We start from the raw sequence: 22,443 nt of genomic DNA on the forward strand, positions 1-22,443 counted from the left end.
GTTGAAGCTGAAGTAGTCATTGACAGGTAAGGACATTGTGGTAGATAATTTTATGTACTGTGCTTAGGTCAGACTGAAGTCGGTGTAGTTCTAAGTTGTCTAAGCCCAAAATTTGGAGTCTGGTGGCATAAGGTATTTTATTGCGGATAGAGGACTCTTCTCGTAAAATATCCCTGGACTCTCTCGATTGTATTTATGTCTGATATGCAGCGCAGGTTCCAGACAGATGAGCTGTATTCAAGAATTGGTCTAGCAAATGTTTTGTATGCTCTAGTTAGTAGTACAATATTACCAGAGAAGAAGCTACGCAAGATTAGGTTAACAACTCTTAGTGCCTTTTTGGCAATGTTTTAATGGGCAAAATAACCCATTAAAAAGAAGAGCACTGAAGGAGAAGAAAACTAATATCCGAGAAGCAGGATTTCTTGGGTTTAGGACTGAAATGTTTTCTCACGAAAGGCTTCAGCAGTTGTCTTGATGGAGATCTGGTGACATCTGGTGGGTGAGCTAGCAAAGGCCTCCAGAAGAGAATAGTTTTTTTCTCCGGGAAATATTGAGCACAGCATAAACTCTGGAAAGGAAAGACAGGCTGAGTTTTATGCATTTTGCCCTCCGTTTTTTGAGCTTTTGGAGATGTTGAGCTTAAATGGACTCCAGAGGATGGTAGAGGACAGGAAGGCCTGGAGGAACATGGACAATGAGGTTGCGATGGGTAGGACACGACTTCGCAACTAACAACAAAAACAATGCATGTACATGGTGAGAAACTCCAGTTGGAACTCCAGTTCCCGATGGCTGCAAAAGGCCTCCAGACTCCAAGACCCTAAGGAGGCTGTTCTCCAGCTGGAGACCCCCACCCACCCTTCAATTAATAGTTACAGAGTTGGAAGGGACCTTGGAGGTCATCTAGTCCAACCCCCTGCTCACGCAGGAAATCTATACCAGGGATTCGAACCGCCGAACTAACGAAGCTTTCTGATCGACCAGCTCAGCGTCTTAGAGCTAGAATAGGAATAAAAAGCTAGACTACAGCTGGAAGGGACCTTGGAGGTCTTCTAGTCCAGCCCGCATAGTATACAGGAGAACCTATATACTATGATGCAAATGAAGAGCGCTGGACTCCAAATCCCATAAACTGCCACGCTTGGCTAAGGATGATGGGCGAGACAGAGGCGTCTGTATTACAGACACCCCCTTCTCCATTCATAACCTTCTCCCCCCAGGTGACGTCACGGGTTCCTTCCCCTTGCGGCCAATCAGCGCCGGCTCCCGCCCCCGCTCCGCCCTGACCCTGGGAAAACCCCGCCCCGCCGCTCTCTCTCTTTCTCTCTCTCTCTCTCTGTCTGTCTCTCTCAGGAGCTTTCTTCCCGCCCCTCGCCCGCTGATTGGTCGTCGATCAGGCCCGGCCCGCCCCTCCGCGGGTATTTCCCCGCCTCCGGGCCTCGCCGCCCAATCCGCGTCCGCGTCGGGGCGCGAGCGCCGCCTCTGCCTCGCCCGAGGCGGCGTCTTGGCCCCGCCCCTTCGGGTGGGCGTGAGGGCGAGGACGGAGGGAAGGTCGCGGCGGCTGAGGCGGCGCCTTTCCCGCCTGGGCCTGTCTGAGGGGGCCGCCGTCGCCGCCTCCGCCTCCATGGCCGGGGTGGTGCGCTCCCTGGGCCGCTGCCTGTGGCCGGCGGGAGGCGACCCCGGGGTCGAGGCGGCGGCCGGGCCGGTGGAGCCGGGCAAGGAAGGCGGCCTTCCCCGGTCGTCCCCGCCGCCGCCGCCGCCGCCTCTTTCTCTCCGCCGCCGGGAGCTGGAGCGCGAGGCGCGTCGGCGGAGCCGCGAGATCGACGCGCTGCTGGCCCGCGAGCGCCGCGCCGTCCGCCGCCTGGTGCGGATCCTGCTGCTGGGCGCCGGCGAGAGCGGCAAGTCGACCTTCCTCAAGCAGATGCGCATCATCCACGGCCGCGAGTTCGACCAGAAGGCGCTGCTCGAGTTCCGAGCCACCATCTACGAGAACGTCGTGAAGGTGGGATCGCCGCGTGGCCCCCTTTCTTCCTTCGCTCGCTCGCTCCCTCGGCCACGCCTCCTTTCCCCCCCCCTTTCCCTTCTCTCCCCACTCGGGAAAGCCCAGCCCCGCCCTCCCCTTCCCCGCAGGGGGGTATTGGGGGAGGGGGAGTCTCCTGCTGGAGGCAAGGGGGATGGACTAGAGGACCTCTTAAGGCCCCCTTCCCGACCTGTTGTGCGGGGGGGGGGTGTCTGTCCCTGCGCTCTTCAGCCAAGGATGTTTCTTTCGACTCCCCCCTTGCACGCTTTCCTTGAGGGGGGAGGGGGGTCACCTGTCCCCATGTTAAGTAGAGACCCCTGGATAGGCTGCCCTCCCTTAGGAAGAGGGATTGCCCCCCCCCCACACACACACACTTAGCCCCCCCCCTTAGAAAGAGACATCTCACACACACACACACTTAGCACCCCTATGACCCACACACACACTTAGCCCCCTTAGAAAGAGACATTACACACACACACACACATTTAGGACCCTGTGATCCACACACACATTTAACCCCCTAGAAGAGACATCACACACACACACACACACTTGGGACCCTGTAACACACACACTTAACCCCCCCCTTAGAAAGAGACATTACACACACACACACAGCACCCCTATGACCCATACACACACTTAGCCCCCCCCTTAAAAAGAGACATTACACACACACACACACACTTATTTATTTATTTATTTTATTTTATTAATCATATTTATATACCGCCCTATCTCCCGAAGGACTCAGGGCGGTTTACAAACATAAAAACACATAGACACATAAATACACTATAAAACCAATTAACAAACTTATTCTATAAGCCCGTATTTTAAAATATAAAAAAAAGAAAACCCAGTTAAAACCCATAAATTTAAAATCTAGCTCAGTCCTGCACAATTAAATAGGTATGTTTTGAGCCAGTGAAGGTCCAGCTGACGAAGGCCGGGGTAGATCGTTCAGAGGGTGGGAGCCCCCACAGAAGGCCCTTCCTGGGCGTCGCCAGGCGACATTGCCTCGCTGACGGCACCCTGAGGAGTCCCTCTCTATGAGAGCGCACGGGTCGGTGAGAGGCATGCGGTAGCAGTAGGCGGTCCCGTAGATAACCCGGCCCAATGCCATGGAGCGCTTTAAAGGTGGTCACCAAAACCTTGAAGCGCACCCGGAAGGCCACAGGTAGCCAGTGCAGTCTGCGCAGGATGGGTGTCATGCGGGAGCCACGAGGGGCTCCATCTATCACCCGCGCAGCCGCGTTCTGGACTAACTGCAGCCTCCGGATGCCCTTCAAGGGGAGCCCCATGTAGAGAGCATTGCAGTAATCCAGGCGAGACGTCACCCCTATGCACCCCTATGACCCACACACACTCTCTTAAGCCCCCTCCCTTAGAAAGAGACATTACACACACAGAGACACACATTTCAGTTCCAGTCCTGCCTTGGATTGGGAAGCTAGTGGGGTGATTAGGGACCCTCCCCTCCCCCCCCCCAACACATCCAACCCACCTTGGCAGGCTGGCGGCCTGCTATTTAGCTTCCTTCACATTTCCCCCCCCCAACTTTGCATGATTTCCTGGTGGTCTCATATCCCCCTGTTAAGTAGAGACTTCCGAGTTGAATAGGCTCCATCCATCTACCCCCTCCCCTCGGAAAAGAGGGATTCTCCCTGTACTTTTGTGCCTCCTTAAGAGCCAGTTTGGTGTACTGGTTAAGTGGCTAGACTAGAAACCAAGAGGCCCTGAGTTCCAGTCCTGCCTTGGCCGTGGAAGCCAGCAGATTAAGGACTGGGCCTCTCCCTCAGACCAACCCACCTTGGTAGGGTGGTGGCCTGCTGTTTAGCTTTCTTTACATTTTCCCCCCAACCTTGCAAGATTTCCTGATGGTCTCATATCCCCCTGTTAAATAGAGACCTCCAGGTTGAACAGGGTCTGCCTTTGGAAAGAGGGATTGGTGGCCAGTCTGCCACTGTTTCCCCCTCCCCCCAACTTTGCCTGCAGGATTTTCTGGTGGTCTCCTGCCCACCAAAACAGAGCAGTCCCAAGTTGGAGCAGCCTATCCCAGGATGCATTTTCCCCAGCACCCACCCCCTTATGGTCCAGGTCTGTGTCAGGGCTAAGCAGGTAAGCTTGAAACCGGAATTCTAGTCTTCCCTGAGACTAGGAACCCACCCACCATAAAGTCACTGAAAGCCTGTAAGGACTGCATTTCCATCACATTAAACTCAAATTTAATTTTCAGCATCCCACGAGTGGATTCAGAAAACCAGGAGTAAATAAATGATCCATGGATTATCATGACAGCCATGTTTTTATTAAAGTTCCTGGAGGAAAAAATAATTTATTGGAGGGGGGGGACACGTTACAACATTTCTTCCCACCACCCTTTCTCGAGAGTTCAGAAGACGTCTAATTCGACATGTGCCAATGTTATTTCTTACTGTGCACGGGGCAATAAAAAAAGGGGCGGATATACACACCCTTGCTAGTTGCACAGGCTTGTCTTCAGATATGGCTTTCCAGCCTGAGGGTTAAAAAAAACCTGTTCTAAACCTTAGGAATCCAGACTTTTCCTCTTGCAAACCGATCCTAGATTATTGGCCTAAGCCATGGTTTTTCCTAAAAAGAAGGGTGGGGGGGACCAAAACATTCGTTTATTCTGTGGAAAGTTTTGCTGGACCTCTTCCTGTGCCTTAAAAGTGGTTCTAAAGTGAGACTTAACAGAAGTTTGTCTCCCAACAAGCGTGGCAGTTCTGCTGCAGGTGTTGCAAAAGTAAATTCTTGCCTTCTTCGCCTGCAGTAGCCTTGCTGTGTTGGTGGTACACTACTACCCACAACAAATGGGAATTTTATCTTTAAGAAAACCACATCCCGGCTTAATAATAAGGATGGAATTTGGCTCTCAAAGTAGTCTAAAATATCCTGGAATGTAGAGCAAGGGAGAACTGGCCAAGTAAAGCGCACGTGGTTCTATTAGTGTGTTAAAGATCGAGCATAGATGGGCAACATAGGAGCTAAAGTGTATTTCTCTGGGGCGGTTTTTTGTTTTGGTTTTTTTAGGGCTGCAGGGTTCTAGTCGATGCACGCGACAAACTGGGCATTCCTTGGCAGTACGCGGAAAATGAGAAACATGCCATGTTCCTAATGGCCTTCGAAAATAAAGCGGGCATGTTCATTGAACCCTCCATGTTCCAGTTGTATGTACCAGCTCTGACCGGCCTGTGGAGGGATTCTGGGATCAAGGAAGCTTTTAGCCGTCGAAGTGAATACCAGCTGGTGAGTAAACTGAACCAAAAGCAAATCTCCCGTCACCCACCCTATTTCCTAAATGCTTCTCCCATTTAAAGCTGTCTCCTATAATTACTAGCTCTGAACCACCTAAGCAAGATGTAGAAGGACCGTATTTAGAGCTATTTACAATTCTTTATTGGCCAAGTGTGATTGGACACACAAGGAATTTGTCTTTGGTGCATATGCTCTCAGTGTACCTAAAAAGACAAGATACATTTGTCAAGAATCATAAGGTACAACACTTAATGATAGTCGTAGTATACAAATAAGCAATCGAATCATACTAGGAAACAATACAAATTGTGAGGATACAGCAACAAGTTACAGTCATGCCGTCATAAATGGGAGGAGATGGGTGATAGGAACAATGAGAAGATTCTAGAGCAGGGCTGGGCAAATATGGCCCCTTTATGACCTATGGACTTCAACTCCCAGAATTCCTGAGCCAGCATGCTGGCTCAGGAATTCTGGGAGTTGAAGTCCATAGGTCATAAAGGGGCCATAGTTGCCCAGCCCTGTTCTAGAGTATCCTAGTATTCTTGAGTAAGCAGTTGCACCTTCAAGCAGATTGCAGAGATAGGTGACCTGTGCCTTCTCCCCATTTAGTATGATTAAATCCCTCCCCCCACAAAATTTATAACATTTCCTTTTGAGGTGTAGACATTGTGTTTATGATTTTTGTCAACACTAAACTCCCAAGCGGTTTGCCTATTCTGTCAAGGTATGTTGGGTCAGTACCATGGTGGTTTAAAAAAGCTTTGCTTTTTTGTTTTTTGACCTCCCTTCCTTCCTTCCCTTCCCTTCCCTTCCATCCCTTCCCTTTCTTTCCTTTTTTCCTTCCCTCCCACCCTCTCCTTCCTTCCTTCCTTCCTTCCTTCCTTCCTTCCTTCCTTCCTTCCTTCCACTGTGTAGACAAAGCTTAGTCCAACAAGAGCCATTCAGAACTGGAGAATATTTGTGAGCATCAATAAAATAGGGAGCAAAATATAAACAATTGGAGGCTGCAAATAATGTGGATATGTGTGGATAGCTTTTGTGCATTGATTTACAAAATGGATGATTGCCTGTGTCACATTGGTGCCAATATTTAATACATTTTAGTGGTGTTTCTTGTGGCGGACCTGGTTACTCCAGTGTAGTAATATATCACGACTGCTGCTATCAGTGGAACAATATAAAACAATTTGCTTCCTATTTTAAACTTCTACTTTTCTTTATGTAAAGGTACACAAGTGAATAGAAATATCAAACCAGATAAAATACGTAGTGTGCTGTATTGAAGTAGATTTTTTAAAGAAACAAAACATTCCATGTACAATCTCTTCAGTTGTTTAAGAAGGAGCATCTCGTAGCAAGAGAGGTGGTGCTAGTTTATGGTAGCTAAAAATCAGGAGGAATCTGGTAACACCTTCTTAGATTATTTTTTTAATTAAAAAAACATGCAGTATTGTGAGTTGCAGCTCACTTCATTAGTGTGGCTAAGATTTGCTGGGTTGAAGAGAAGGGAAATGGTTGATGAAATCATAGAATTTATTCATCTGAAAATACGTTGCTAAACTCTTTCTGGGTTTAAGGATTATTTAATAACTTTCAGACTATTGCATGCCGAAAGCTTTGGAAAAGCCAGGGTTGGATGCCTGCCGATAAAGTTGCTTCTGAAGTAACAAACGTGGGAATTTCAGCACAGGCTTTGAACTGGATCTGAGCTTTGTTTTAACCCGAGAAATTCATAGGGCATTATTAATGCCTCCTTTGTTTTTATTTGTAAATACAAGAACAAGCTCTCACAGTATTGCTTCTGATAAACCGGACCACTTCCTTGTTAAGCAAGAACACATAATAACATTATCATATGAATGCAGTTCTGCCACTTTTAAATTGGTTAGATGGAAAGAAACACAAAACTGTTTGTGACTTTGGGTCTTTGGCCTTCTACGGAAGACTGAAAGTTGCTTCAAAATGGCTCATAACAAATTGGAGGAGTATATTATTGACATACGTGTCACTCCAAGATTAGCAGAGAAATCCTCAATCATTCAGGCAGAAGATCATGTATGGAAATCCCACCCACCCCAAAAAAAAACAGCCAATACAGGCAGACCTAGACTTACGACCGTAACTGAGCAGAAATTACAGTCATAAGTAAGAGTGGTTGTTCAGTAGGTCATCACCTGACTGACCCAATTTTATGGTGATTGTTAAGTGGATCGCCAAGGTTGCTAATTAAATCTATGGTCATTAAGCAAACCCATCATCTGTAAAGGGCATTTTTTTGCCCAAAATCTGAAATAAACACCAGTTTCTGGCAAAAATATATATGCAAATGATCACAGGACACCACAAATAGCCAAAATGTAAATAATATGACCACCAGGACTGCAGGCCTGGCCATCAAAACTCCAAACCTCAATTGCAGTTATTTTTTGTGTGTGTGTGTCCGTCAACACAAAAAAAGTCACAACACAATCGCAAGTGGAAGATTACCCATATCTGCAGGTTTTCCATTCAGTCTTCAATTACTAAAAACCCTGTGATGTGGTCACTCCTTGACAAACTAAGAACTTCTTGTCTGATTATTTAGGCCACTGTAACTTTCTGGAGCTTTCTTCTTTTTCTCTTCCCTTTTTTTAAAACGATACAAAAATGTTGTCCCCAATGGCATGTTTCCTAACCAAAAGGTTTGCTGTCATAAAATCCACCATAGTTTTTTTTGTTTGTTTGTTTGTTTTTGGTTTGTTTGTTTTTTACTTTCACTGTTTGTCCTTTAAATATATATATACCATACTTTTTGGAGTATAAGATGCACTTCCACCCCCCACCCACCCAAAAGAGGGTGGAAATGTTGGTGCGTCTTATACATTGAATACAGCCATTTTTGGCCTCCTGAAGCCCTGCTGCATGCGTCTTGTTTTTGCAAAAAACAGGCCTGTTTTTCGCAAAAACAAGGTGTGCAGAGGGTTTGGGAAGCCCCCAGAGAGCTCCTGGAGGCCGGGGAGGGCAAAAACTTTTTTTTTTCTTTTGCTTACCTCTTCGAAATCTTGGTGCGTCTTATACACTGGTGCATCTTATAGTCCGAAAAATACGGTATATATAAATACATATAAATAACGTTTTGGAGCAGTTTCAAGCCTCTTTGTTTCCTACCTTGATTTCTGCAATTTGGACTGTGGCTGATTTGTGCTTTCCTTGGCCCTGGTCCAAATAAATGGGCAGATGTGTCCTAAGAGAGTCAGTTGCCCTCCTGTCTCCCGGGAAGAGGTTTCTTGACCGAGCTCCATTTATCCATTGAAGTCAGGCAATAAATGGATAAATGGCTATAAAACTAGGAAACTCCTAGTGAGAAAGTGAGGCAGGGCGCAGTACATTTTGTTGTGAGACATCAGAACTTTAGAACCTTGTTCAGTAGCACTTCAGCATAGCCGAAGCCATAAATGCTGAAGTTTGGACAATATTTATCGGTTGGTTTAGTCATATCTCACCTTTATTGTTTTTACAAATAACTCCTCCTATTTTTCCCACAACAACAACAACTCTATGAGGGAGGTTGAGCTGAGAGAGAGTGACAGGCCCAAAATAACCCAGCCTCCTTTCGTTCCTAAGGCAGGACTAGAATTCATCATCATCTGGTGATTGGCCCAAAGACACCCAGCTGGATTTCATGCGTTATGGCGGAACTATAACTCACTATCTCCTGGTTTGTAGCCTGGTGCTTTAACCAGTAGACCAGACTTGCTCTAAAACTTCCTAAAAGGTGTGTGGCTTGCATCATCGTTTAAACGGACGTGAGGAGCAGTATATTTCTGCTGCAAAGGCTAAACCCCAAAGCAGCCTAGCTTTCAAACCTGTGAGCAGTTCATTGGACTCGGGCCAGAGTCCTAAATCACCTCCTTGAGAAATGTAAGCATGAAATGTAATCAAGATCCTGAGGAAACTGAGTTGGATCCTAAATCCATTTGTAAACAACCCAGCAACTTGAGGCTTTGTGAAATCCGTCAAGTCAAGCTCAGCTTTTTCATAGCCGTGTCTCTTGGCAGCAATGCTAGCCCACTCGGCGCTTCCAGATGTTTTTCCATTTCCCCCTCTGCCTTACTTCCGTGTCGTCACAGGATACGACGTTCCATGAAAGACCCTGCCCCACCCCCACCCCAAATAATTCTATACATCAGCAGTTAAATCACCTAACTGTTTACTGCTTAACCCGAACTGCAAATTAAAAATACCTAAAAATTAGTTAAAATATGGAAGGTCGCTTATTTGAGTAAAGTGTGCCAAATATTAGCATCGTACTGTCGCAGTTGTCTCTGTGCACATGGACAAAATCCAGGAAGTGGTGCGAGGTATTGCTTTTGGGGGCTGATAAAAGATGGTTTTGTTTATTTATTATATATGCTACATAATAGATGCAAAATCCAAGGCTCTCTGTAATGAAGTATCCTGAAGTTTTGCTGTTATCTTGAGTGTTGACCGTTCACATTGAAGGAACTGTCCAGTTCCTTTGCTTTGCTGGCTGAGGAATTCTGGGAGTCGAAGTCCACAAGTCTTAAAGTTGCCAAGGTTGGAGACCCCTGGTATAGAGAACTAGGTGGAAAGTCCCAGCGTTCTGTGCATTGTTGTTTGAATTTGGAGTCCTTTAACTAACCCTGTGGAGGTAGTCCTTGACTCACAACAGTTCATTTAGTGACCGTTCAAAGTTACGACGTCACTGGAAAAAGTGACATAGGACTATTTTTCTCATGGCCATGGGAGCATTCAGATGCTTGGCAACTGGCTCGTATTTATGTGAATCACCTTTTGCGACCTTCTAACGAGAAAAGTCAATAAGGAAGCCAGATTCACTTAAACCCCGTGTGACTAACTTTAACACCTGCAGTGATTCGCTTAACGGTGGCAAGTTAAATGGGGCAAGATGTTTCGCTTGGCCACTGAAATGTTGGGCTCAACTGTGCTCGTAAGTCGAGGACTACCTGTGCTACCGACCTGTCAACATCTTATTCAGAGGTATTATATGGCTTAGCTGAAACGCATGTTAGGACCTTATTTTGGAAAAAAAAACCACCCAAGCCTTTTACCGTAATTCAGTGTTACTCGTGGCCTTAAAAAACCTACCCCTTGTTCGCTTAACTTCAGTTTGTTTCCATTCCCTCCCGTGGAATCTTCTATGGGTCTTGCCCATAAATGGCAATTGTCACAACATGGCAAGGTTGTGTGGTGCTGTGTCTGAGTTATATGGTGTTGGCTTGTGGGTTTATTTTATTTATTCTGTTTTACGGAACATGTTTGTGAGCCGTCTAGGATTATCTTGCCATAAGATAGATGGCCATATAAAACGTGGGCGTCCAGGGTATGTTTGACGCATTTTGGGCACTTAGAGCATTTGAACTCAGAAGCCATCTTTCAAAAGGGGTGTGTGTGTGTGGGCATCTATTCAGAAAGCATGGAGCCTTTGCAGCGATAATTCTAATTTTAGGTGATGGTGAGAGATGTGTACTATTTATAGCCCTACCGTGGCAGGAAACTGCTCATTCAGAACTATATGTCACTACATTTGTGAGGTTTATAATTTTGTGCTGGGATAAGTCATGAGGCATAGCTATCTGGGCAGCTGGTATGCATTAACAAGAGATTTGTTTTCAGTACTTGACACACTAGTACAGGAAGGGTCTCCAACCTTGGCAACTTTAAGACTTGTGGACTTCAACTCCCAGAATTCCTCAGCCAGCTTTGCCAAGTTGCCAAGGTTGAAGGCCCCTGCTCTAGTTAGTAATCCTCGTCTTAACAAGCAGAATTGAGCTCCAGATTTCTGTTGATAGAGCGAGGCCGTTGTTAAGTGAGTTTTGTCCCATTTACGACCTTCTAACGAGAAAAGTCAATAAGGAAGCCAGATTCACTTAACAACCGTGTGACTAACTTTAACACCTGCGGTGATTCGCTTAACGGTGGCAAGTTAAATGGGGCAAGATGTTTCGCTTGGCCACTGAAATGTTGGGCTCAACTGTGCTCGTAAGTCGAGGACTACGTGTGCTACCGACCTGTCAATATCTTATTCAGAGGTATTATATGGCTTAGCTGAAACGCATGCTAGGACCTTATTTGGGGGGGGGGGGGAACCAAGCCTTTTACCGTAGTTCAGTGTTACTCATGGCCTTAAAAAACCTACCCCTTGTTCGCTTAACTTCAGTTTGTTTCCATTCCCTCCCGTGGAATCTTCTATGGGTCTTGCCCATAAATGGCAATTGTCACAACATGGCAAGGTTGTGTGGTGCTGTGTCTGAGTTATATGGTGTTGGCTTGTGGGTTTATTTTATTTATTCTGTTTTACGGAACATGTTTGTGAGCCATCTAGGATTATCTTGCCATAAGATAGATGGCCATATAAAACGTGGGCGTCCAGGGTATGTTTGACGCATTTTGGGCACTTAGCGCATTTGAACTCAGAAGCCATCTTTCAAAAGGTGTGTGTGTGTGTGTGTGTGTGGGCATCTATTCAGAAAGCATGGAGCCTTTGCAGCGATAATTCTAATTTTAGGTGATGGTGAGAGATGTGTACTATTTATAGCCCTACCGTGGCAGGAAACTGCTCATTCAGAACTATATGTCACTACATTTGTGGGGTTTATAATTTTGTGCTGGGATAAGTCATGAGGCATAGCTATCTGGGCAGCTGGTATGCATTAACAAGAGATTTGTTTTCAGTACTTGACACACTAGTACAGGAAGGGTCTCCAACCTTGGCAACTTTAAGACTTGTGGACTTCAACTCCCAGAATTCCTCAGCCAGCTTTGCCAAGTTGCCAAGGTTGGAGGCCCCTGCTCTAGTTAGTAATCCTCGTCTTAACAAGCAGAATTGAGCTCCAGATTTCTGTTGATAGAGCGAGGCCGTTGTTAAGTGAGTTTTGTCCCATTTTACGACCTTTCTTGCCACGGTTGTTAAGTTGCAGGAATCTGGCTTCCCCATTGACTTTACTTGTCAGAAGGTCGTAAAAATGGGATAGCTCAGGCAATAGAGAAGCCTGTTATTAGAACACAATAGCCTGCAATTACTGCAGGTTCGAGCCCGGCCCAAGGTTGACTCAGCCTTCCATCCTTTATAAGGTAGGTAAAATGAGGACCCAGATTGTTGGGGGGGCAATAAGTTGACTTTGTAAAAAAAAATATATACAAATAGAATGAGACTATTGCCTTATACATTGTAAGCCGCCCTGAGTCTTCGGAGAAGGGCGGGGTATAAATGTAAACAAAAAAAAAATAATCACATGACACTGGGACCCTCCAACGGTCATAAATAAGAGTCAGCTGCCAAGGGTCTGAATTTTGATCACCTGACCACGAGGATGCCGCAGCCAATGGTCATAAGCGTGAAAACCGGTCACTTTTTTTCAGTGCCGTTGTAGCTTCGAACTGTCACTAAATGAACCATTGTTAAGTCAAGGACTACCTGCACTCTCGTGCTAAAACGGAGTGTGTTTTTTTTTTACAGCCACCTTCTTTCTCTGTGTTTTATTAAATCGATATGACTCTACCTAGCATGTGAACCGCCTGAATTTTTATACTTTATGACTGTAAATTGGACAAGCGCTCTTCTAAAGATGAAAGCAAGAAGCATTTCCACAGTATCAGTCCGAAATAAACAAGATAAAAACTTGGAACAATGCTCAGATGTGGGAGCTGGCTTATTTCAGATTTGTAGTTCCCAGTTCTGGGTTTTCAAATTCCCAGATGTGGGATGACTCATGGCTGCTGTTCAGCGATGGGGACAGCACCTCCTCCTCCTCCGTTGTCCCAGTTGGCCGGACTGACTCAGAGGATGCACGAGAAGAGAGAGAAATATAAAGTGAAAATGAATCATCTATATTTTTATGTTAACTCTTTAGCTGTAAACAGCTATATGTATATAAGTGATATGAGAATTATCTCAAATGCAGTGAAGCAATCTTGCACAGCAGTTTCATGGTTTCAGGTGGAATTGTGGGGTGTTAAATGGCTAAACCTGAACAAAATATTATTTCCTTTTGTTGCTATTTGCTTATAACAAAGATACGTTTTCCCCCACCAATCCAAGGACAGCAGAGAGGTTAATGATTTGAAGACATTGTTGGTATGACGGAGGTTTTAAGAATTAAGACATACACTTCAATCCCAGTCAAAGTAGATAAGAGCACTAGATGAAACTAGAACTAGATCAAGTTGGATTAAATTGTTCCCATTTAAGATCTGACGTGTGTAAAAATTGTGGTCTAGGCTTGGATTTTATTCAGGAGTTAAGATTGCTCCTAGATCTGGCTGTTTTGTGTACTATATACTAATTGCCATAAATGCTCACCGCCTTCAACCCTTGTTGGTGAAACAAAAGAAACACAAAGACAAAATAACAATAATCTCGCAAGACAAAACAATCCTATAAGGGACGTTTACCAACAACTATTTTTTTGTTTTTTTTGTTTAACTATTTTTACCAGTTAAAATTGGAATACATTTGGCTTCCTTGAGAAATACAAGAGCAGTGGGACCATATGTAGCTCTAAAGCAGGAGTGTGCAACTTTGGCAGCTTTAAGACTTATGGACTTCAACTCCCAGAATTCTCCAGCCAGCTATGCTCTATGTCAGAGGTCTTCAAACTTGGCAGCTTTAAGACTTATGGACTTCAACTCCCAGAATTCTCCAGCCAGCTATGCTCTATGTCAGAGGTCTTCAAACTTGGCAGCTTTAAGACTTGTGGACTTCAACTCCCAGAATTCTCCAGCCAGCTATGCTCTATGTCAGAGGTCTTCAGAGTTGGCAGGTTTAAGACTTGTGGACTTCAACTCCCAGAACTCCCCAGCCAGCATAGCTGGCTGGAGAATTCTGGGAGTTGCAGTCCACAAGTCTTAAACCTGCCAACTTTGAAAACCTCTGCTCTATGTCTTCCTTCTGTGGAGGTACTTGAAAACAGTTTAGAGTTTTCAAGTGAATTTTGTGTGCTTTACTGGAAACCACATGAAGGTTGCCTTATCTTGTAAGCAATCCTGATAAATAGAGAGAGCAATTCACTTCTGTATTGTGGGGTTGTTGTTGTTTTTTTAACTTTGTAAGAAAAGAAAAAAACACCACCTGCCCAGGTATAGAGGAAACAAATGAATGAGAGCCATTGTATTATATCACAAGAATCTATGGCCTGTCCTAAGGGCATAAAGACAAAGCTATTTCATTTTACAGCCCGCTGTGTAAATTCCCTTCCCCAAAGTGTACACAGCTCTAGCTTGGCTTACAGACTGCCCTATAAAGGGATCATCGCAAGATAGAACCAAGCAGCGTAAATATGTTTTCAAAGGTTGGTTTTTTTCCAGGTCACAGTTCTGGTTCTGAAGCAATGTGGCCAGTTCTGTGACGATGCACTTGATCCCAGCACTTGTAGATTACATTTCTTAATGTAAACGAAGGTCTTCTCTTTTGCAGAAACAGCTGCTTTGATTGCCTTGTAATTGGATGAGTCTAAAATGATTTTCAGTTGACCCCAAAATGTCAGTTGGTTGGTACAGAACCCAGCGGCTTCCATGCTGGCAGATGAGAAACATTTCAACGGGATATTTTGGATACTGCATTGGTTGCCAGTATCTTTCGGAGTACAATCCAAGGGGTATTAAAATCCTGATGTGGTGAAAACGTGGCTTTTTCAGAGGAATATTGGGCACTAAAGTCTTCAGTATGTCTTAACCATGGGACATTTTAATCTAAATATAACTCTTGTGAGCTGCTCAAGAGTTTGTTGAAGTAAGGCAGGATGTAAACCATAAGTAAATACACTCTTCTTCTCTTTCTCAACAGGGTGAATCAGTAAAATATTTCCTGGATAATCTGGATCGGATTGGCCAGTTGGTGAGATTTTTCTGTTCTTGCTGTTTTGTGTCATACACATTCAAATCATAGATAAGAGAAGTAATAACACTGGGAATTGTTCCTCAAGATTATAGATAGCACTGGATGTTTGAGCATGTGGACTTAGTAAATAATATCTCTTCTAAAGCAGACTAATAATTTCTTATATGTAGGAGCTCTTATTCTTCCTCTGGGAAGAGAAAAGTGTGTTTTGGGCCCACTGTTTTAAAAAAAAACAAGACATGATGAATGCATCCATTGTTCAGACAAACTCCCTGTAGTAGCAGTGACAGTTTGCCAATCTCAGGATTTTACTGCCTGATGTTGAAAGGGTGGCACATAACTTCAGAGGCTACAGAAACCAGGCTGCAAAAGGTTTGTACACCACTGAAATGCATCCTTCAGATTAAGTTTGCTAACCCTCACTTCAAGCAACCAAACACAAAATAGAGGGGGGGGGGATAATCTGAGATAAAAATGAGCTCTTAATACAAACACAGACGCGACCTTGGCATCTGAACAGCCCGTGCAAGATTAGCCGAGGTAGCTTATCCTTCCCAGCTTTAGTTCCAGAATCTTCATTCCACCGCAGTGTATCTAGACGCTCTTTCAGCAGACTTAACTTCCCTTTTGAAGTGTGACCTTTTCTCCTACTTTCTGCGTTTTTCTTTTTCGACAGAATTATTTCCCCAGTAAACAAGACATCTTGCTGGCTAGAAAAGCGACCAAAGGAATCGTGGAGCACGACTTCATCATTAAGAAGATCCCTTTCAAAATGGTGGACGTGGGCGGGCAGAGGTCTCAGCGCCAGAAGTGGTTCCAGTGCTTCGACGGCATCACGTCCATCCTGTTCATGGTCTCCTCCAGCGAATACGACCAGGTCCTGATGGAAGACCGCCGCACCAACAGACTGGTGGAGTCCATGAACATCTTTGAGACCATCGTCAACAACAAGCTCTTCTTCAACGTCTCCATCATCCTGTTCCTGAACAAAATGGACCTCCTGGTGGACAAAGTCAAGACAGTCAGCATCAAGAAGTATTTCTCGGACTTCAGGGGCGACCCTCACCGTCTGGAAGATGTCCAGCGCTACCTGGTACAATGCTTCGACCGGAAGAGGCGGAATCGCAGCAAGCCCCTTTTCCATCACTTCACCACCGCCATCGACACCGAGAACATCCGCTTTGTCTTCCACGCGGTGAAGGACACCATCCTCCAGGAGAACCTTAAGGATATAATGTTGCAGTGAGCGAAAACGGAATTCTCTCTAGGGAAACCTAACCCCCTTGTAGGCCGACCTCTCATCACCACTTGGGTGTCTTTTCTCCGAAGATCCCTGCCGTGCCTTGAGTCAGGAAAGCCGAGAAGCAGAAGAATTGCAAAAGTTTTAAGCGAGCTTCTGCATCGCTCCTCAACTAAGAACACAACTGCATGATGTATTTCCTCTCGGCTTTTGAAAAGCCAAAAGTTGCAGGGACAACAAAAGCGTCTGTGTGAATTAACCTTATCCTGCAAAAGTGCCAGAACATGCTGGCTTCCATACCTGTCAGCCTTAACTAGTTTTGGGTGCTGAAATAATGAATTTGGTGATATATTTCATTTCTTTACCGAGGGTTCTTTTTAAGAGAATACATGGTCATAATTCCAAGGCCAGTGTAGGAGCCAGGTGTGTATCCAGAGGTTTGCCAACATTCAGGTTGCATTTGCCAACTGGCTATCTTAGCTCTTGTTTAAGGAATCTGTCCTCAGCTTTCCTCATGTAGAAAACCCAGGGTTTTCAACTGAATTTTAGACGGTAATACAAGCAAAAAAAACCAAAACACCATATATATTTTTTAGCAAGATGTATAAAGCAGGTTAGATATCCAAAGCCTAGGTCGGAAGAACATAGCTTTGTATGAGATTGTTACTGCTTGGTGAGGCACAGCTTCAGCAGGTAGTAGTGAAAATACACACTTCGTGGTTTGGTAAAACATCTTTGGTGCTGTTTAAAATTAGATCTGTATTTAAAAAGAAGTTCCCTCACTGCCACAGAGTTTCCTGTCTAATATGAAAGTTAACCCAGTTTTTAGAAAGGTCTTAGCAAGGATCAACTGGCCATAGCCTGGTCGTGAATTGCTGTTTAAAAAAAATATATATCAGTGTTTTGGAGCCACTGAGTTTGGACTAAAGCAGGAGTCTCCAAACTTGGCAACTTTAAGACTTGTGGACTTCAACTCCCAGAGTTCCTCAGCGTGGCTGAGGAATTCTGGGAGTTGAAATCTACAAGTCTTAAAGTTGCCAAGTTTGGAGACCCCTGGACTAAAGGGTCTTGCTTTGAGTTTATTCTTTATTATATAGGGGCTTACCAATGTATGTCATGATGCATTAAAAAAAACAAAACCATAAGCCCGACATGTGTAATTTGCCCCTTTAAGGCTAGAATGTGTGAATTTGCAGAAGGCTGTGAATAACATTGATGTGAGCTTATTATTATTTTTTTTCCTCCATTCTAAAACGTTTATATTTAACTAAGGGTGCCTTTCTTTTGTGTACAGACAGTTCACACTTTTGTCTACTCTGAGGTTATGTATTAATCAAACTGAAGTCCTGCCTTATCCATCCTACAATCATTATTCAGGGATAATCTTAAGCACGAGAAACGTTTACTGTGACTTTGGTACCATATTTTGTAATAAAACAAAGGGCTTTGCCTCTCCTGCTATTATCGCCTCTGAATGTCGTGGACAATCAAATGCAAGGCAATTGTCTAGGCGCTGAGAGCACAATAACCAGTTTAAAAATCTTTCGTGACTTCCAGTTAGGGGAATTCTAAGATTTATTCCCCACCCCCACCCCCTGAGTGTAGATCACTCAGATTTACACCCGGCGTGTTTCTGGTGTGATGTCCCCCATTTTGGTAGTATATTTTGTGCAAAACCAAGCTGTTTCTGAGAAGAGGGGTTAAATTTGTTTCCAGTTTTGAAGTAAAAGTAGACAGACCTGAATCATTAAAAGCCACAGACTTCTGTTTCGGAGGCTGCTTTTTTTAAGGTCTTACCTACGGGCACACCTGGAAGCAGTTAACATCTGGAATCCGTTATTTTTACCGTTTCTACATAAGATGTTGCCTTTTGCCAAGAATCTTGAGTTTTGCAAGCTCTAAAACGGTTGTCTGGTGGGAAAAAAAAGGGAAACGCATCTTAAGTTTGATGGTCAGTTGGACTTTATTTTATCATTAGCGCTAATGCTGTATTTATCCTTTGGAAATTCTAAAGCGGCCCAGGGACTTCCGATATAGTTCTCAAAGAGTAGTCGTGCCATGGGGAAGGGCTCAAACTCTATGAAGTTCAGAAACATCTTATGGCACATACGTCCATACTTTAATAATTGATTTCTTTGCCAGGGGTTTCTTCTGTGTTGATGAAAATCGGCCTATCCAGTAACATCACTTCTAAAACTGACTCCAGTAGCAGCACACAACCTCTTTAGAAGTAGTACTTAAAACCTGAATTAAGCCACCAGTGTTTATCAAGACTTACTTTTTATCCTTTTTTTTTCTATTGTAGAAGCATGCCTTGCCGAATGTATTATACAGCTCTACATTTCTTCGATAATCAAGTAACAATTGTCTTGTGGTATAACAGAGCTCCTTACCGAGAGAAACAAATAAAAGTTTCGATTGCCAGATAAAACTTCAATTGTCTAATCCACCCAGTGGCTCTTGCAGGCGGTTTATATTGCTTTTAGGACGTGGTTTAAGATTTTTACTCCTTCGCCTTACCGTTGTAAGCTTATTCTCATGACCCTAACCATCTTCTTAAGGACTGTAATTGACATTTAATATCTAAACTCATTTTTTGTGGTTGCCACATTATTTGTATACCAGCCAGTCTTTATTTATTACGTTTCACCGTAAAGGCCAGCTCTAATTCTCCGTGCTAGCTCAGTCCTAAAAATCTATATTGTACAGCACTTGCATATATAATAACATAAGCACATCTATTCGGCCATGTTTACGCTGCTGTATATTGTTCGGTTAACAGCCTCTTTATTTTGTAACCCAGTGCAGAAATATTACATGATCTTTAGCCATCTAAGCCCTGTTTCTGTGGGTTTTGTTTTATTTTCTTTTTTTCTGACAGCCACAACGCTTTTTAATCTAATTGCCTTCATTGCAGCCCCTGCCCCAGATTGTTCTCTTCCAAGCACACTTGGAAAAAGGAAGGGGGGGGGGTCGGGGAAACAGATTTGAAGACAGAGCATTTGATTGTAACGGTGCCGACTAGCCAGGAAACGGGTCGTATATAAGACAATTGACTTTGAATTTATACTTTTGCGTGTTGTGTTCCAGTTGAATAGCCTGGAGCGAGTTGTACAGTTTGTCCTTTGTCCGAAGAAGCCTCCGTTAAGGCTTGTAGTTCTGTGTAACTTCCATCATCTTGGCCAGGGACCAAGGGGGAATTCAGTGTCGTGTCAGTCCTACAATGTAGACACATCCACATCTAGCCGGTTTTACATCAGAATTGGTTTCCTGTGAAGCTTTCAAGAAGAATGGTTTTGGAAAAGATGAGAAGGTTGTGGTCTTGTGTGTTTTGTTTTTCTTCGCAAAACCGTAGTTGCAAGAAGTCTGTGGCTTCAGCTTTCTCATTTATTATGTCAGCCATCCGCAGGCGTTTTGTTGGAACTGCCCACAGGTAGTCCTCGATTTACCAAATGGTTCACTTAGGGACTGTTCCAAGTTAGTGCCACTGAAAAAAGTGACTTATGACTCTTTTTTCGCACTTACAACCGTTGCAGCCTCCCGGTGGGTCACGTGATCAAAATTCAAACCCTTGGCAACAGGTTCATATTTATGACGGTGGCAGCCTCCAAGGGTCACGTGATCCCCTTTTTGCGACCGACGTTCCGACGAGCAAAGTCAACAGGGAAGCCAGATTCACTTAAACACTGGGTTGCTAACTTGAACGACTGCAATGGTTCGCTCAATAACTGTGGCACGAAAGATCTTAAAATGAGGCAAAGCTCACTTACCGATTGTTTCACTTAGCAACGGAGATGTTAGGCTCGATTGTGGTCGTAAGTCAAGGACTACCTGTAAAAAGATCTTGGCTATAGTAAAAGTCTGTTAAGCTTCCTGAAAGTGAATGTGGTGTATCCTTTGAGAAGGGCACACTTAACCACCGTGGCCACTTTTAAAGCAGTATTTTACAATCTTAGTAACTTTAAGAAATCTGGACTTCAACTGCCAGAATTCCCCAGCCAGCTTTTCCTTTTCAAGAAGCTTCAGATGGTTCATCAGCCCTCAAACATTTATTAGATGAAAATTATTTACTGCTCCCAATTAATGGTACTGTCACTAACGATAGCAATTAATCAGCGAAATAACTTGCCTCTTAGAGTTGTGGAGAGCTCTCTTCTATCAGCGGAGATTTTTGAAAATAGACGGGACAGTGATTTGACTGGGATATGGCTATAAGGGTTAGACTAGAAGACCTCCAAAGTCCCTTCCCAGCCCTATGACTGTATAATTCTATGACTATTATATTAACATTGATCTCTTAGACCAGCCCATGTGCCTCTGCGGTCAACACTGACCGCTTTGGAGAAACCCAGACCAACGAAAGGTGTTTCTGAGTCTTCAGCCTCAAACAGCATCCTACCTTAAGAACTTGTATGAATATTGGGGTGGGGAGGGTTGGGGGGGACAGACAGACAGGGGTTCAAGCCTTGATTTTCTAAACTCAACCTAGTCCAAACGTGTCGTCCTCAAATTGAAACGGTTGTACCGCAACCGCTGTCGCTATCTGGAATTGTCTGCGCTTTTCAATCGTTCTTATTTTATGCACCTCGTCGAAAAGGGAAATCTCTTGACTTTTTGTGGCCTCTTTTACAGCGATGCTGTCTTTTCATGAAAGTTGTGTTATTAAAATACCGCAGTGTAAAAAAAAATGTAACGGCTTTCGTTTTGAATCGGCTGTTTTGTACATAGGAATTTTGTAAATGCATTAAAATGTGATTTGTTATTACTGTGCCTTAAGACTCTGCCAGACAATTTAAATTCCACCGGGGAGCAGGAATTGCGATGGATGGGACAGCAACTAGAGGCCTCTCTTAGAAATAACACAGCCCGCAGATTTTCTTTAATATAGCCATGATTACAACTAAGTCACATCATCAGTGCAAACCCCACTCCCTTCTGGCACTGATGATGTTACCTAGCTGGGTGATGAAACATCTGCAAAAAAAACAGCCAAGTTCAGAGAGCACCAGGGACTCCACAGTCCTCCCCCTCCCCCCTTCCTCTCTGCAAACCCCACTCCCTTTTAGCATTGATGATGTTACTTACCTGGGTCGTGAAACGTCTACAAGAAAACAACCAAGCTCAGAGAGCCCAAGGACCCTACAATTAAATCCCGAGTATAAATATTCTCTTCTTTTGGTGCAACATTTCTAGCATTTCAATAGCTGGCATTACAGCCAGAAATCCTCTCAATTTGCAGGCTTTCATGCTTTAGTACAGTTAGATTCTACGGATGATACCTGTTAAGTCAATTTTCTATTATAAGGGATGCAGACCCTGGCCTCCACTTGAGCTCCTTTCCTTTATGAAGTGGTTTTCTCTTCTAGGCATTCGACAACTTTAAATGCTGCGAAGAGGAAAGGGAGTAGGTTGCTCACCCCAGTTCATTACTTTATACTGGTGTGCCGAGCTTTTGATTCAAATACTGTATCACACCATTTCTCCATCCATCTCTCTATCTCTCTCCCTCCCTCCCGCCCTGTGGCGCTTTGTGAAAGAAAAACTTCAAATAATTCTAAATTGGCGGAGCAGGATTTGCATTCTCCCTTTCGCCTAGAGCACACCAAAGGCAATTAATACTTTTTTTTTTAAAAACCGGAATAGAGATTGTGAAACAAATGGCAGCGTCTTTATTCGGTCACCCTTTCTGAACGCATCGCGGCCATCTGTTTGCAAAAGGAGTATGAGTTTTATATGCAGCGAGATGTGTAAAATCTGTCTATTAATGGGTTGAACAGATGGGGGGAATTTGGAGGATCAACTCTTTTCTCTCCTCCGCCCCCCGCTTATTTGGGGTTGTAAAAAAACGAAGACTGCTTGGCGGAGTGTTTACTGCAGGGTTCCCCCCAACGCTTCCTAGATGGGTGGACTTCGAATCCCAGAATGCCACCGCCAACAGGGCCATTGGTGGGAATTCTGGCTGCTCGAGGCCACACCATTGAAAATTGCCAAGGACTAGCCTGCTGCAGTATTTCTCAGCCTTGAGAACTTTTT

The 22,443-nt window shown here is 44.3% G+C and overlaps 1 protein-coding gene across 1 annotated transcript; it reads left to right on the forward strand.

The window, feature by feature from the left end:
- Positions 1–1,525: 1,525 nt before the first annotated feature.
- GNA12 (G protein subunit alpha 12) lies at positions 1,526–21,180 on the forward strand. Its single transcript, XM_058157269.1, has 4 exons — positions 1,526–2,005; positions 5,084–5,299; positions 15,117–15,167; positions 15,847–21,180. The coding sequence occupies exons 1-4, from the start codon at positions 1,628–1,630 to the stop codon at positions 16,414–16,416; spliced, it is 1,215 nt and encodes a 404-aa protein (XP_058013252.1). The 5' UTR covers positions 1,526–1,627; the 3' UTR covers positions 16,417–21,180.
- The last annotated feature ends 1,263 nt before the right edge of the window (positions 21,181–22,443 follow it).

Source organism: Ahaetulla prasina, chromosome 14 (genome assembly GCF_028640845.1).
Source record: "Ahaetulla prasina isolate Xishuangbanna chromosome 14, ASM2864084v1, whole genome shotgun sequence".
Taxonomy (NCBI): domain Eukaryota; kingdom Metazoa; phylum Chordata; class Lepidosauria; order Squamata; family Colubridae; genus Ahaetulla; species Ahaetulla prasina.